Source organism: Excalfactoria chinensis, chromosome 4 (genome assembly GCF_039878825.1).
Source record: "Excalfactoria chinensis isolate bCotChi1 chromosome 4, bCotChi1.hap2, whole genome shotgun sequence".
NCBI lineage: Eukaryota > Metazoa > Chordata > Aves > Galliformes > Phasianidae > Excalfactoria > Excalfactoria chinensis.
The window spans coordinates 70,664,649-70,680,274 of record NC_092828.1 but is presented as its reverse complement, the minus strand read 5'-3'; the positions used below and the strand labels follow the sequence as shown (position 1 = coordinate 70,680,274).

General features: G+C 47.5%; 1 protein-coding gene across 3 annotated transcripts in view; it reads right to left on the bottom strand.

The window, feature by feature from the left end:
* Nucleotides 1-1,736: 1,736 nt before the first annotated feature.
* GRIA3 (glutamate ionotropic receptor AMPA type subunit 3) overlaps nucleotides 1,737-15,626 on the bottom strand; it is a 139,694-nt gene continuing 125,804 nt past the window's right edge. The window contains exons 14-16 of one of the 3 annotated variants that reach the window (XM_072336381.1): nucleotides 6,659-6,773; nucleotides 4,352-4,599; nucleotides 1,737-3,958 (exon numbers count right to left, since the gene is read on the bottom strand). In XM_072336381.1, coding sequence (XP_072192482.1) covers nucleotides 4,354-4,599; nucleotides 6,659-6,773 — 361 coding nt within the window. In that variant the 3' untranslated portion in view covers nucleotides 1,737-3,958; nucleotides 4,352-4,353. Of the gene's footprint in view, nucleotides 3,959-4,351; nucleotides 4,600-6,658; nucleotides 6,774-15,626 lie in introns of those variants that run through there. The other 2 variants (XM_072336380.1, XR_011903529.1) reach the window with 2 other exon arrangements.

The window sequence follows — 15,626 nt, the reverse complement described above, 5'->3', positions numbered from 1 at the left end:
AGCTGTGCTCCCCCAGGGCCACACCAGGGCCTAACTAAGCTCAGCAGTTCGGCTCCGATTCAGCCTTGTAGCTCTGCAACATGGCCCCAAGGGCCTGCAGGCTCAATGCAGCCCCACCCCAGCTGCCAGCAGCACAACACCTCAGCCCCATCACTGCTTCAGATCTCTTCTTACACATGGCTAAGAAGAGCAGGGCAGGAGCAGGGCCTTGGCCTCTTGGGCTTCGGTGAGCGAGGTCACAGCCAGAGGGTTGTGGGCAATGTCTCTATGTCCAGCTGGAGGTTGGTGACAGGTGGTGTCCCCCAGGGTCTGTACTGGGACCAGTGCTCTTCAGCATCTTTATACGTGACGTGGACAGTGGGATCAAGTGCACCCTCAGCAAGTTTGCTGATGACACCAAGCTGAGTGGTGCAGCTGATGTGACAGAAGGAAGGGATGCCATCCAGAGGGACACAGACAAACTTGAAAGGTAGGATCACATTGTTGTGCCTAACAAGGCTCAATGAGGTGCTGCTCTTAAGTCAGGGCAATCTCAAATACGCGTACAGACAGGGAGGAGAACTTGCCAGCAGCCCTGTGGAGAAATGCTGGACATGAACCAGCAATGTGCACTTGCAGCCCAAAAGGCCAACAGTGTCCTGGGCTGCATAAACAGAGGGTGGCACTGGGCAGTTTTAAACTAAAAGAGTGGAAATTTATGTTAGACGTGAGGGGTTTTTCACTGCGGGTGATGAGGGCCTTGCAGAGGCTGCCCAGGCAGGAGGCAGGGCTGGGTGCGGACAACAGCAGCTGCAGGAGATTTTGTCCCCAGCAGCAGTTGTGGATGGGCATGGTCTGAATTAACAGTACTTGGAAATTTATTATACCCATGAAAACGTTATCACTGTACTTAAATCCCTTAGTTTAATTGAATAGAGCTATCATTATCCAGAGCTTGTTTATGTCTTGCTGCCTGCAAAATAGAATCAATTTTTTTTCCAGACTGAGGCAATGAATATGAGCACCAGGGAAATTTTGTAATTTTATTTTAATAACTGTGAATTATTGTTATTATTTTAATAACCACAAATAAGTATTTTATTTTTTTTTTAAAAAAGAACAAGTCACGATGCTCTGCACCGGCCCTCAGCAGCCACTGTGGGGCTGTGCCACTGCAGTGCAGAGCTCTGGCTGTGCTTGTTGCTGGGGGACACGGCTGCAGGGGCTGAGGGCAGCAGCCCAGCCAACCCAAGGCTTTGTCCTCTGTTAGTGCTGAGCAATGCCTGCATGGTGCTGTCACCACATGCCGGTGGGCTCAGTCTTTGTCTCATCTGTAGATGGCTCTCCCTGCCATCCCTGTGGGCTTTGCACTGCCCCAGCTCAGCCCCATGCCAAGAGAATGACAGCATGGCTTGGGTTGGAGGGACCTTACAGCCCCCCCTGCTGCCCCCCAGCTCAGGCTGCCCAGAACCCACCCAGCCCAGCCCTGGGCACCTCCAGGCATGGGCACCCACAGCTCTCTGGGCAACGCCGTTTGTTTTCAGGATGCCAAACCCCAAATTCCAATTTATTTCCCCGAAGCGCTGTGCTCCATTTAAGCCCCAAAAGCCTTTCCCTGAATGGAACAGACGGTGGGCATCCCAATTCAGAGCAGAGCTCTGTGACCACAGTGGGTGCGCCTCTCCTTGGAGAAAACATCAGCAAACTCTTTGTGGTTTTGTTGTTTGTTTGTTTGTTTTTTTTTGTTGTTTTTCTTTACAGTTTTATTTACAAAATGTATTAAAACTCTTTGTACAACACCTCATTAAAATGAGGCTCAGTAATTGATGCCCACACATGCAGTTTATGCTTTTACAGCCATTAGTTTGCTTGGCAATTTTTCTGCTCACTGAAGTGCAGTTTCAATGACTGAAAATAGGAAACTTAAATTACAAATTAAAACAAAAAAAGAGAAAGAACAGAAAAAAAATAAAATCCCAAAAGACAACGAAAAGGAAAGAACCCAGGAGACCCCAAAACAAAGGAAAAGAATAAATCGGAACAGCGTCGTCAGACGACCGCCCAACTTCCCATAGCTTGGAGTTGGCAGCTGGGGTTTGTAAGCAATCACCACGTTTTGTTGTAGCTTTACATGCAAGTTTAGAAAAATATCGAACCGTTTCCCAAACTGCCTTCACTGGTGTGAAGCCTCCGCTCGGTACAAATGGATTTGATAAACATACATTTTTATACAGCTTTGAAGAAAAAAAAACGCCTGTTTTGAACCCGAGGGAGGAGCGCTTGAGAAAAAGAACCCAAACCCAAAGCAAACGTTGTGGTCTGATCGCCCGTTAAAAAACTGGATCGATAAATGATGAGCCTTTAAAATGGTCGTTATATTACACTCGGTTGGAAATACGTATTTGTAGCGAGACTTTGCCCATACAGTCTTTTGTTTTTTTCTTTGTGTTTGTCGTTGTTTAAATCCTATTAAAAGTTCGAATCTATCATCAGCAAACTAAACGCCTACGGGTCAGACTGGTTTAAATGAGCTTCTTTGCGCCGTGTGTTACCGACGAAACAAAAATCCTATAGTGAACTACAGAATAGTACGCCTTGCCGTATTAGAGGTAATTAGTACGCAGATATCTCACCGCACGTTTCCCGCGTGACTGACAACGCGTCTCACCTTTTTGTTCTTATTGGTATTTAATGATGTTCAACCCTTTATTTCGTTGCTTTGTTTGAAGATGCTGCTGCGCGGTTCCCAGGCGGAGGCTGCGCTGTGTCCCAGCACGGCGGGGCCGCTCGGGGAGGGGGCTGTTCCCTACTCTGGTTTGAAACTGTTGTTGAGAAGCATTTAGCTGAGCACACTGCTAGCTGGGAGGAGCCCGGTGCGAGGCAGAAGCAGGCCTGGGAAGAACTAACCTGCGCTTCTCTTGCTTTGTTGCTTGATATTCAACACTGAATTAAAATGCAAATGCACAGCAAGAAAAGAGATATATGGTCTGAACCTAAACAGCGCGTCGCTTTTTGTTTTGTTTTGTTTAAAGCCACCCAATATTGTTTTAATAAAGCACCTGTAGGTATGCCCGATGATAGAAAAACAAAGGAATACAATATTTCTGCCTGCACTTAGCTACCTTGTCAAGGAAATGAATTTACTGGTCTGGAAGCAGGACATGCAGTTCCACAGATTGCTTTCTCTTGGATTTACAGATTCACAGTCAGTGACCTTAGCTGTATTTAATGCACATTTTCTTTTCTTCAGGTGTTCTTCGCTGATATACAGAATAGCTCCAATGAGCCGGACAGCTGAGAGCGGCTCAGAAACGCCGGCGCTCGGTCCCGGGGAGCCGTGCTGGGGCCAGGCTGGGTGCGATGCTGTGGGAGCCGCGCATCCACAGCTGCCAGCACCACACCGCGGCCGCGTGCGCTCAGGACTCGAGTTCAGTTTCTGTGCAGTGGTATCAAAGAATGGCTTTTGTTGCACTGATTTTTTTTTACAAGATTTTTTTTTCCCCAATACTAAGATCTTGTTACCAGTCCTTTCCTTTGCTTTTTCTCCACTTTCTTTCATCTCCGTTTCTTCTTTTCTCTTTTCCTCTCTTTTCTTTTGTTCCCCTTTTCCTTTTCCCTTCTCTCTTCTTTTTCTCTTTTCTTCCCTTTTCTTTCCTTTTCTTCCCTTTTCCTTCCTATTCCTTTCTTTTCCATTCTTCTCTTTCCTTCTCTTCTCACTTTTTTTTTTTTTCTTTTTCTTTTTTTTCAAGCAAAGCAAGAATATTTCAGTGATGGTTTGCATTGTTGTGAGTCTCAGAGTCTTCCATAAGGCACTGAAGGAAAAAAATCAGTTTTTCCTATTTAAAAGTTCATTGCACCATCATCAATGCGTGTCACACCTGACACCTCGGCTAGAGTGCGACTGGCTCAGGTGGTCCGAATCCATGAAGTAGCCACATTCTCTGCTGCTTCTCCTCCTGCACGCTGTCAGAGTGAGGATCTGTAACAAAAACAAGACTTCATTTTTCTCCTCTGAGAAGACCTCATGAGACAGCAACAAACCAACAGGCACGGGGAAGGAGGCGGCATGGAGCTGACAATGCCCAGAGGGGGGAAGCCCCTTGTGTTGCTTCCTTGCACACAGCACAACGCAGCACTGTGTGCCTGGGGCATTCCTACCCCTGGGATGCATCTCCCTGGGTGCCCGTGCAGCTGTTCCTTAACAAAAGATGTGGGCTGAGTGAGCCACAGATTGCTGGGGAGATGTATCCTCGCTGCAGCCTGGAGACCCCGGAGCAGCCTGCTCCTGTGCAGGGAAAAGCTCACTTAAATCCCCACAGAACACACAGAAGTTAAAGAAGAGGATTTCGAGTTGACTGGACCTTACTCGTACCCCTAGATTTTCACGCTTTCTGTGCCATACACGTTGTAGCCTTCTCTGTACGTAGCGTAATTCTGGGTATTGGTGGTGGGAGCGGGTTTAAAGTTTTGAGTGTTCTTGGTGAGTTTCATTCGCTTGGACTCTGCCCGAGACTTGTAACAAAACTCGATTAAAGCCACCATCATGGCGAGCCCGAGGCCTCCGACAAGAATATAGAAAACCCCAGCCACATTGCTCAGGCTCAGAGCACTGGTCTTGTCCTAAGAGAAATGAACCATGCCGTTAGTTTTGCTGTGAGAAAAAGGCAGACAGAAAGCAGGTTACTTTGCACTCAGTCCTAACAACGACCACACATGGTACCAACTTTACAACCAAGTCCAAATCCCCCCAACCCCCACACGACCCAACAGCCTTACCCGCTGCAGTCACACTGTGTGACCCTATTGGTGCCGCTGGCTCCGTGGGACAGGGATGGCAGCAGGAGCTGCTCTGTCCCATGCCAGTTGGTTGCCAAGCAAAACCTCAGCCGTGTGAAAGTCAATGGAATTTTTACCATTGGCTTCCCCAGGCCTTCACCGCCTCAGGGCAAAACTGGAGGCCAGGGCACCTTTGGGGAGCTCTAGCGGACAGGCCAGGGCTACATAAAGTAGCAGGTTCTTGTGTTATGAAAGTAAACAGAAAAACTGAAGCCACTAGACTCCCGGCTTTGGTGAATGTAGAAAAAATTAGTGATACAGATACTGCTAAACTTTTCTACTCTTTTTTTTTTTTTTTCCCCATCAGTTTTTAAAACAAACAAAAACAAAGAAACAAACAAAAAAACAACCCTAGGAAGATGGTCAGCTGGGTTAAGGTCAGCAGGAGAGCCCTAAGCTAAGAGAAACTGCAGGGAGCAGAAAACATCACTGCAGCACAAAATATGCTGCCTGGGATTTGCGTCCCTCCAGGACATGGCAGATGAAGGAGCGGGGGGAGAAGGCTTTCATTTTAAAAAACAGGATTTTGTGATGGAATTAAGCAAGAATACAACCCTTTTGCTGCTGCACATGGGAGATGCTGCTGGTTCACGCCTGAGCTGAGAGGCAAAGTGAGCCCAGGTGTGCCCAGACAGATCTCGGTGTGTGGCTATCTCCAGGGGCATCCAACCTTGCATGTACTCAGAATAAAGGAGGATGTACCTTGTATGTGTCTGTGTTTCACAGGCAGTGTAGATAGACAGATGCATTTTAGCAAACAGCCTGCATTGAGATCTGAAGTTATCGCTCATTTCTGTCTCTTGGCAGTTGCTGCGGGGACTGTGCTCAGACTCCCTTCATCTCCCAGAGCAGCTCTAGGGCTGTACCCTGAGCAGCCCTCAGCCCGGCTGAAACCAGGGCAGGGCTTTGCTGGTTGGGTTGGAATGCTGAACGGGTCCTGATATGGGGAGAAGCCTCCAAACTGGAAGCGTTTTTGGGGGAGCAGTTACAGTGAGTACTTGCAAGGGCACCTGGGGATCTGTGCTGATGTCAGAGGGACAACTCCTAGAGGTGTCTTTGAAAGCATCCTTCACTCCAACAAGCACAGCACATCAATGTTGTTATAGTGGCTATATAGGCATTAAAAAAAAAACAACCCAAAGAATGGAATCCTAATGTGGCTTAAACCAAAATGAGTGTTTGCTGCAAACCCATCATGGCTGATGCAGCTGGACCTGCCCATGTGGTGTCCCACGGGGCTGGGCATGCGGCTGGCAGCAGCCATGCAGCAGCAAAATGGGTCCAGGTGGAATTGGAATGGCAGACGTTGCCAGAAACAGCTCAAAAAAATTCAGCTAAACACATTTTGAAGTGGGAAATAGGGCAGGAAGGGCGCTTCTTCCTCACCAGGGGTCTGTCCTGAACTCATCCACCCTCCACAAGCATGTGACTGTTTTGCAGACTGACCTCTAAGGGATCTATGTTACAATTCTGAAACAAAATGCAGGTGTTTCAATCGAACTGAAAATAACAATAAGGAAAAAGATGCTGGCCTGAGTAAAGCACACTGACTGGGAATTCAGTTCAAATGAGGGTGGCGGCTCCGCGTGCTTTGGGGCATTCTCCTTCCATGTCTTTGCAGCAAAACATTGAATAGCAAAACATACTTACAACTAAAGTCTGTTACTGCATGTAAGAAAAAAACTGCGGTCATTTTCGGAGACTTAACCATTTTTTTTTTCCTATTCTTTTCTTTCAACCTTCGAAATGCAAATAGCAACTTTTGAAAGTCATTCTCTGTATACACAAACAGTGGGTCAAAATGTGATTGCTAATCAGTACGAAAAGACCTTCAGCGACTGACCTTACTTCCGGAGTCCTTGGCTCCACATTCACCCTTATCGTACCACCATTTGTTTTTCAGCTTGTCTAAGATGCCTTGTTCACTGAGTTTCAATACTGCAAGGTTTACAGGAGTTCTTCACGTGGGAAATAACATAAATAACATTATATTATGTTATTTTATGTTATTCAAGCTTTAAACTACTTTAAAACTATACAAAGCGATAAAGCAGGGTTCCTGGCCACAAAGTATTTACACTGCAGGCAACTGGATCATCCCCTTAAGTTAATGCTACAGCAACGCTATATTACCAGGTCCTGCCCATATCGCTTTGAGTAATCGGCACTCACTGTTAAATGAGGGTAGGAGAAACAAAACGAGCCCAATTGCCCCGTTGCCCAGCCCCAGTGTTGGCAGTAGCTCTGTGGTGGTGGCGGGCCTGGTCCAGCGGCACCTCAATGGCACTAACAGACAGCAAGCCCCAGCCCCCGCATCGGGGCATGCAGACCTGCTCCAAACACCTTTGTGGCTGAGGGAAGACTGGGTTCATGTGCCCGCATTGGGCCGTCAGCTTTTATCCTTGTCGACGTTGTACCACTGTGTGGGGACTGCTGGTCCCAGCCACCCCAGGCAGCATCACCTCGCACTGCAAGCAGTGAGCGGGTGGCTGACTGCTTGGAGGATGGCTCTTTCATTCGAGATTTCATTTAAAAATGATCCAATTTGGAGAGATTTTATGCAATGCATCTCCCTGCTCGGAAAACCATTGTGCAGCTGAGAATACACAAACAACAGGGAGAAGGTTATAAACACCTTTCTCGCTACTCTGCATATTCTACTGTGCAACTTTCCCCCTCCCCCCAGTCCCATTCCAAACACTATTTTTAATTTGCATGCCTTTATAAACCCCTTACGGAACACAGAGAATTTGCATAACATCCAATACATTATAAATTAGCTTTCACAACATTATACAGTATTGGGAAATGAGAAGGCTTAACATGCTAATTAGGGCGCTTTATTATTTTTCTTAAAGCCAAGATTGCAGTTAATTGTGCACACGCAACTGCTAAAAAAAAAAGTTATGTTAAAAAAAAATGTAAGCTAAAATTATCTTAACCAAACAGAGAGGAATTTGCCTTTGCTGGTCATGGCCCCTGCTGGGCGTGTGGCTCCCCTGGCTCCAGCACTGAGTGTGTGGGATGGTGGGTACCCACCTGGAGCAAGAGCCCTCCACATGCACTGGAAAGAACTGGGATTTGGGGGCAGATTTGGGCTTTTGCCTGGTACTGAAGGTACAGGAGGGTTTTTCCATGCTTGCCACAGATAGGTGTCTTTTCATAGCTTGCCCTGGCACCACTTGCTTGAGGAATGCTGCATCCAAGCACAGCACAGGTGACTCATGGGATCCCCTGCACTGTTCTTGAGCCTCCCTCAAAAGACAGTTCTTCATCTTTTCCCTGGGATAACATTGTGCTTTTCAGCTGCTTCTTTAATTAGGTCACTGTTCTGGGGCTGTACGGGATGCTCTGTGAGGTCCTCAGCCCTTTCCCTGGTGGATTCATCTGCCTTTCCTCTGCCTTTAATTTATGATGGGATTCTTTTTCATCTTCCCCATGTGGTTTCCCAGCCAGCTGCTGATTAGTTTGGCTGTTTTTATCAAAGTGAAGTTTTTGGGGGTTGAAAGCTCATGCTCTCTCTGCTCTGTACTCCCAGCAAAGGGAGCTGTAGCGCGCAGGATCAGGCTGGCAGCATTCTATGGTGTGGGATAGTACTCAGGGCACAGACTTGCTGTGGTTTTCTTCCTCATCACAACAGAAGAATGTTGTTCGATTGCGTGTTTTTTTCACAACAAGATTTGGCTGAGCACAGTGTAACCATGCGAGGTCGGGGCTGCTGGGCTTTCCCAGATGCCACTGAGAGTTTGGTTGTTTATATCTATGTAGGACTGGAAGTCTTGAGTCAAGGGTAATTGGTACCAGTAGCTCAGTGCTGAACAACAGTGCCACATTGGCAAATTAAGCCATTTGTCACGGTTGATGTATTTAAGGGAGTCATACCATTAAAGAAGATTGGTGCCCAATGTTCTCACAGTCTTCACTTTTTCTAAGAGTCTGCTGCAAACACTATTTTACACCCGGGACAGAGAAGGTTCTTACTGACCTATTAGCAGTTTGGTTTCCCTGCTCCTGGTTGTTGGTGTGAGCACCCACCCCTTACAGCCAGAAAACAAGAAGTGCCAGTCTGTTCCCACAGGCCGGGTGCCACTGAGGCACCCTGTATGGTAGAATGATACTAAGATGGTAACAAGGATGGGACAGATATTCAAATGGTTATTTATGAGAAAAAACTCACCAATACGGATGCCTTCACTGGGAAATGCCAAGGCAATCTCCATCAGGGAGCAATCTCCAAAAGGTGCTGCCTTAGTGATGATCAGCCCTTAAATGAGGTCTAGAGGAGGTGGAGTCACACCTCCTCTATGGGAGCACAGCTAAATTACTCTCACCTGTGCTCCCTCAGCTGACCCGACACTTGCCTCAGCTGATTAATCAGAGGTTCAGGCTGTGATTACCAGTTTCCCATACACACCTACTGGCTCTTCCCCCTGGGCTATGAGGGGCTCAGCCCCCAGGATCCTTTCTGCATGTTTCAGCCCCTCCTGGCTTGGGATGCCAGCCCCAAATCCTGCTTCTCCCAGTGCTGCTGCCTGCCTGGGGCACAGGACGATGCTGGTGGTGTGATTTCTGAAGGGCACTGTACTTTCACTCATTGAAACCACCCCTTGGTCTGTGTCCCTTGGGCTTCTGGTTCCATCTCAAAATCCTGGCTACTTCCCCCCTAAATGCTGGAATTGCTGCGGCACCTCCTTGTCCCCTCCTGGCACAGGCACAGCTTCCAGCCTGGGTATGTTCCCCACGCTTACAGGTGCGATCATCCCTCTGAAGAAAGAGTTGCTATGTGCAAATTGCAGAGCTTCTATTGTGTTTCCGCTTTGTTATCTGATTATTTTTCCATGGCATGAATATGGAAATTGCTTTGAGACAGAAGCCTGCCTCTCTTTTCCCTTCTCTTCATGACAACTTGCCCGGCTCTTGCTGCAGTGCCTCAGTACCATTTCAGGTTAGTTGCAGTCATTTTTGTACTGTTAAGAAGGGCTTTGGCATGGTGATTTTTTTCTTTCTCACCAGAATGACTTTGAAGAAAAGTAAATGAATCATCAAAGGAACAATTCTTTATCAGACCCAAATTTTAGCAGGTAAAACTCGCGGGCTTCACAAATTAGAAACCTTAACAGGTTTTTAATTTGATTAATGACCTCTTACATTCACTTCTGTGGCTTTACCTTCACTGATAGAAAGCAGATGCTCAGCACCAGATGTTATCCAGTGTCATCACTCTGCCTGCTGCAGGAGCACACGGCAGTGAAGCCCCTCAGATGGCTGGCAACACCAGCAGGCTGGCACTTCCATTGCTCAGCTTCCCATTCCTGCCCTCTGCGATGATGTGCCGTTGTGCTGCTGAACAACCACTGAGGCCGAGGTTCTTCTTGGAAAAGGTGCTGTTAATTTATGAGAAGAGCATCTCCATTGCCAGCCTTGCCAGGAAAGCCTCATTTTGCAGGAAGGAACCATGGTGACCATGGCTGGGTGCTTCAAGAGCAAAGCTCAGGTGTGACTGAAACACCTCACCCACTAACCCCAGATGCTCACCAACTGTGGGTAACTGGTGCCTGTGTGGCACAAATTCTTTGCAACATTGCAGTTATGCTTATTACTTGCAATCAATAAAGGTTTAAGTGGTGACTGGAACAGCTTTGGATAATTCATATCCCATTCTATGCTCTAACTGATGTAATATAAATGTTATATCCCCAAATGATCATTGCCAAGGACAGCAAATGAACACTGCAGACAGCACACCTCTCCCTTCAAACCAGATGAAACACTGCTTATAATTAATCTAGCAGTTTTAGATGCAATTGCTCAGAAAAGAGCACCACAAAGAAGCCAACATGGCTCCATTAGGGCCACACCAAGTGTCCCCAGCATTGGGTTCTCACCACCCGGCTTTTACAAACTTCAATCTGCAGCTGTTCCTTCACCCACTACCAGCCATCTCCTGGTGTTTTATAGATTATCTGTGTGCAGCGTACACAGTTTTGTCTCCGCACTGTTGCTTGCAGCATCTTGAGAGTCCAGAAGTAGCATTTTGGGGAGCAGAGAGTGAACTGACCCACAAGCTGAAGGGAGAGCAGAACAACACCACCAGTGAGAGGTCCTCTGGTTTGGAGAGCATCCTTTTCCTGCCTCTGGCCTGGCTGGGGCTCATAGCAGCAGGGGTTGAGCTGTGGCAGGGCCTTCAGGCCCAGCCTGCTGCAGGTGCCCCAGTGGGCAGCTTGGGAGCTCCTGTGTCCCCAAGACCACTGGAAGGGATGTTTGCATCTGCCACCAAGGCTGAACAAGAGCTCAGTGCTGAGGATAGGAAATCAGGGGCCAGTTGCAATGGGGATCCTCCTCCCCGGGTAGATGGCTACAGATGCACAGTGCGCATGGCCGACTGGAGTCTGTCTACTGCAAACAAGTCTGGTTGAGTGCCTGAAGATGCAGTTCCAAGTGTCCTCAGTACCACATCTCCCACAGCATGAAATCCCGAATAGTCCACAGAAGGTCCTTTTATTTTTCATTCCAGATGCCAACAAACTCCGAGTGGAGAAGTCCTGTGGAAGCATGCATGCACATTAGGGATGTGGCATTTACAAGCAAGCTGTTCATGTTCTCACAACCCTGGCCCTGGCCATGTGGGGTAGGCAACATCACAGCCAAGGGCACCCCTGGGCCGCAGCTGCATTACAGTGTATGGGCGCAGACCAGCTGTAAATCCGGTGTAATACATCTGGTGAGGCCAGGTTTATGGCCAGTCTGTGGGATCCGAGCAACAAAAAGACACAGGAGGTTTCTGGCAAATCTGTCCTTCTGAAGACAGCAAGATTAATGAAGAATGACATCCTCAGTTGGTGCTAATGCCTTGTTGAGCAACACAAAATGCAGATTTCTTGAGGGGCCTTTGCCTCCTGTGCAAATCTCAGTGACGTGAAGGAGGAGAGATCCCACACTGCACCAGGTCTCCATGAGCACATTGTAAAGTGCTCATTCGACTGGTTTTGCTTTTAATCTGTGTTCTTTCTTTCCTAATCCCTTTAATTTAGGAATCTGACATATTTAGAGCTCTCCAACACCTGCTGCACAAATTCTGCTTGTTTCTTCAGGCCGCAGCTGTACTCACTGGCTGAAGCACCGCTGGAGTTACTGACATCACCAGCACCCAGACACCGAGCTGGGCAAGGGGCACTGGCGGAGGCAGGCATCAACCCCAGCACTCTGCTCAACCTGACAGTGCACCACACAAATCTCACTAACATCATTAAAATAGAAAGACAGAAAGAATCCAGGAAGAGACACCAAATCCAGCACTGTTCTCTAGAGGGCATTGCTCGAGGTTAAAGACCCGTCTAAATCAAATAAGACACTTTATCCCCCCAAGCTCTATAAATCCTAGCCTGATCTGTAACTACTGAAAGGACTTTTTGTCAAATCTTATTACTGAAATAATTTCTGACTAGGTAGGAAACCGGAGGGTGAATGTATTGCCCAAGCTTTCTGCTCTTCCCTAGATCAGCTCTCTCTCAAGATATGGTCTGTCATAATTTACCGATTTAGCAGCATCTCTGTGCCACAGTTTCATGTTTTGCTCTGCATCCGCATGTAAGGGATGAGGAAGATTTAGGCTGGAAATGGATTCAATATTAAAACTCCCTGTGAATGTTTAAAGCCCGCAGTTGCAGGGCACCTGAAGCAGGCATGAGCAAATCCCTGAAAACACGGCCATTCACTATTCCTATTTATGTTTTGCCTCAATAAGTGACCTTCTGCATTTCACACTGAGCACTGACTATTCATTAAAAAAGCACCAGGCGTGTCTTTGTTGTTGTTGCTTTTAAGAAACGAACACTGGGTTGTACTCTGCCATCACTTTAGACCTCCAACATTCCTTTACATAGTTCATAACATCTTAGGGACTGGAATCCTTTATGGCTGGGCAGAGGATGGGACAGAAGAGAAAGCTGTCTTGTTTGAAAAGACAAAGAGCCTTCAAAACCAGAAGATTAAAAGTAGGCGGCTCAAGCCCCATACATCCCCAGCCACCTAAGAAATACGCTGCACACTGATGGCTGGCGTTGTGCTCAGAGGCATCAGTCACAGCATTAAATCCTCCAGCAGAAGGGTTTTTTCTCACTCTTGCTCTCAGTGCTACAACCAGATGTGTTTCCCTTGCTGGTGGGGCTGGAGAACGGTGTCCCCGGTGGCTGTCGCTGACTTGAGATGTCAGGGAGGGCACAGCACGGTTTGCCTGTTTTCTGCCTCTCAGTATTGAAAGGTGTCACGAAATGAATGAGGATGCAAAGCAGTTTCATCAGAGCCAGAAGGCGTGTGCAGGCAGTGCCTCGTGCTGCCATTTTGATGTGGTACAGCAGCCTGCGAGGACTGCTTCGACGCAGAGGGCATCTGTGGCCTGGCGGCTCTTCCCTCTGCTCAGACAGCAGCTGCCTGCAAGGAGAGCTCTGAGATGGGCGCTGAATGCAGGCTGCACAGTGACCATGTGAAAGCTATGCAAATGATCTCCCAGGGGATGTTTTGCCACAGTTCCCAATGAGTATTTAGAAGCTGCATTAACAGAAGTTTGCTCTCTACAATTTTCCATAAAGAGTGTTCTTTTGGTCACTTCAAGAGATCTTCCTTACTATTTTTATAGGCACAATGGAGCACCCATTGCATCCTCATGGAACCTGTGGGAATATCCATGCAGGCATTAGATGTTCATTTTAAAACCAGGTCTTGGTTGTTGCTGTATTTGCTTCAAAGTGGAAGAGGAGCGTGACTGTCGGGAACCATCATCACACCACCTACAGCCATGCTGAACACACCTGTACAGAGCCAGACGTGTTACCACCTGATCTTGCAGCTTCCTCTGCTCTGCAGAGGGTATGCTGTCTGTGTTTGGCAGCAGCAACTGTCTCTAGGAAAGTATATTTATATGTTTCATAAACGTAGCTCAAATAAATTAAACTCTGTACTAACAGGATCATAATTTAATAGAAGTGCCAAGTGCTAATGCAATAATACGTGCATATTGGATTAGGAAATGCAAGCCGTAACAAGTCACTGTAGTTCATTTGTAGCAGTGCCTGAGACTCGAGACACAGCTGTGGGGACAGTGCAGGCAGCACTGCTGCCATTCAGGGGCAGCAGCAGGGCATTGGGGCTTTCATGCCATGCTACAGCCAACAACACCTGACACAGCAACGTGGGGCCTTCCTGACCTTACTTGCATCCTTCCTAGCCTGACGGGATATGAGCAAGAGACTTGACTTACCTTGCGTGCAGGCTACCCCCTCACCTTTTCCTTCTCTTGCCTCTAGACATAGCCACTTTCTCCCCCGTCTTCTATGAACTACTTTCCTCCTGGGATGGCTTCTTCTGCAGCTCCTGCTGCAGCTCCTGCAGCTCGGTTCGAAGGCATGCAGGCACCGCGGGACAGCTGTGTTGGTGGCATGAACCAGAGGTGTGCAACGCACAGTTACAGTGCTGGCATGCGCAGAGTGCCTGCCTCCATGCGAGCTCAGTGCTGGAAGGTTAGAATTACTTTGAAGAAGAAGAAGAGAAGCATTTATTTTTTCCCTTTGTATTTTATGTGACAATCATTATCACTGGTGAGGGAAGAACCGAGTGCGGAGCTGAATGCAGGCGTTCAGAGCACGAGACCTGCTCCTGCCCTGGGAGCTCTGCTTGGAGCTGCTGCTTTCCCCTTTCCTTTCTCCAGGCCCAAGGAGCCCTGCCTCAATTCTCCCCACACTGGTGCTTGCAATGCAGGATAAATGACTCATGCAAGAAATTCATGGCAAACAACAACTCTTAAGCACCACAGGTATTATCAAAACAAATGCATGACTCACAAGCCTTCTGCTGAGGCTTCTTGTGGCTGTGAAGCAGAACGTGTGGTTGCTCCACCGCAGTCAGAGCTGCACGAGCACATTTCCTTGTCAAGGGAGCAAAGTAACTCCCCACGGCAGTTTTCCTAAAGGTTATACAGACAAAACAGAAGGTTTCCGATCCCCAGATGCCGGCCCTGAGCCCACCAGCTCCTTCCAGCTTGGGTGACCTGCTTGCCCTCGGTCCTCCTGACTTCAAGTGTCAGTCCCAGTAAAACACCTTCCATGAGCTCCACAGCAGCACGGATGTTTCTGCAAACAAGGCAGACTCCCTGCCCTTCTTGGCAATGCTCTAAACAAGATGCTCCAATGAACTCTTAAAGCACTAAGACTTCATTATTGATATAAAACATACACAGTTTTACTTCCTAACACGCTATAAGACCTGTCAATTAAGCACATATTTTGATATCTCCATCCAAAAGCATTATTATCTTATTAAAGTACTACTTTGCTTTGTCACTCATTTGTATAATGCAATAATTTCACATTACTTTCCCAGCTTCAAGTGGGAATGATCTCCATGCCACCACCGCTGGCTCTCACCAGCCATTCCATCTTTTTTCCAGATCATAACCCAGGCCTACAGAATGAGTGGCAAGTAAATTCATGCCGCTGAATGTAATTTCCAACAAATTGCTCAAATAAATTGTGCTGCATCTTTTTAAGATCACCATTAACCCAAACGTTCGCTATAAAGCACCGCACGTTTGGCAGTGGCGCTCTTTAGATGTCAGGTATCATCTAAAACGATGCCTAGCAGATTTCTTCTAAAAATATGCTACTTAAAAAATGATGCCACAAATGCTAACTGCTGTGCTGCAAATGTATCAAAGCAAAACAGCAGCGAGAAACGGGGGAATGAATCCCATCTACTAATGGCCCCGCTCTCGTCTCAGAAGGGCTGGGAAATGCAGCGCTTTATGATGAGAGGCTCCG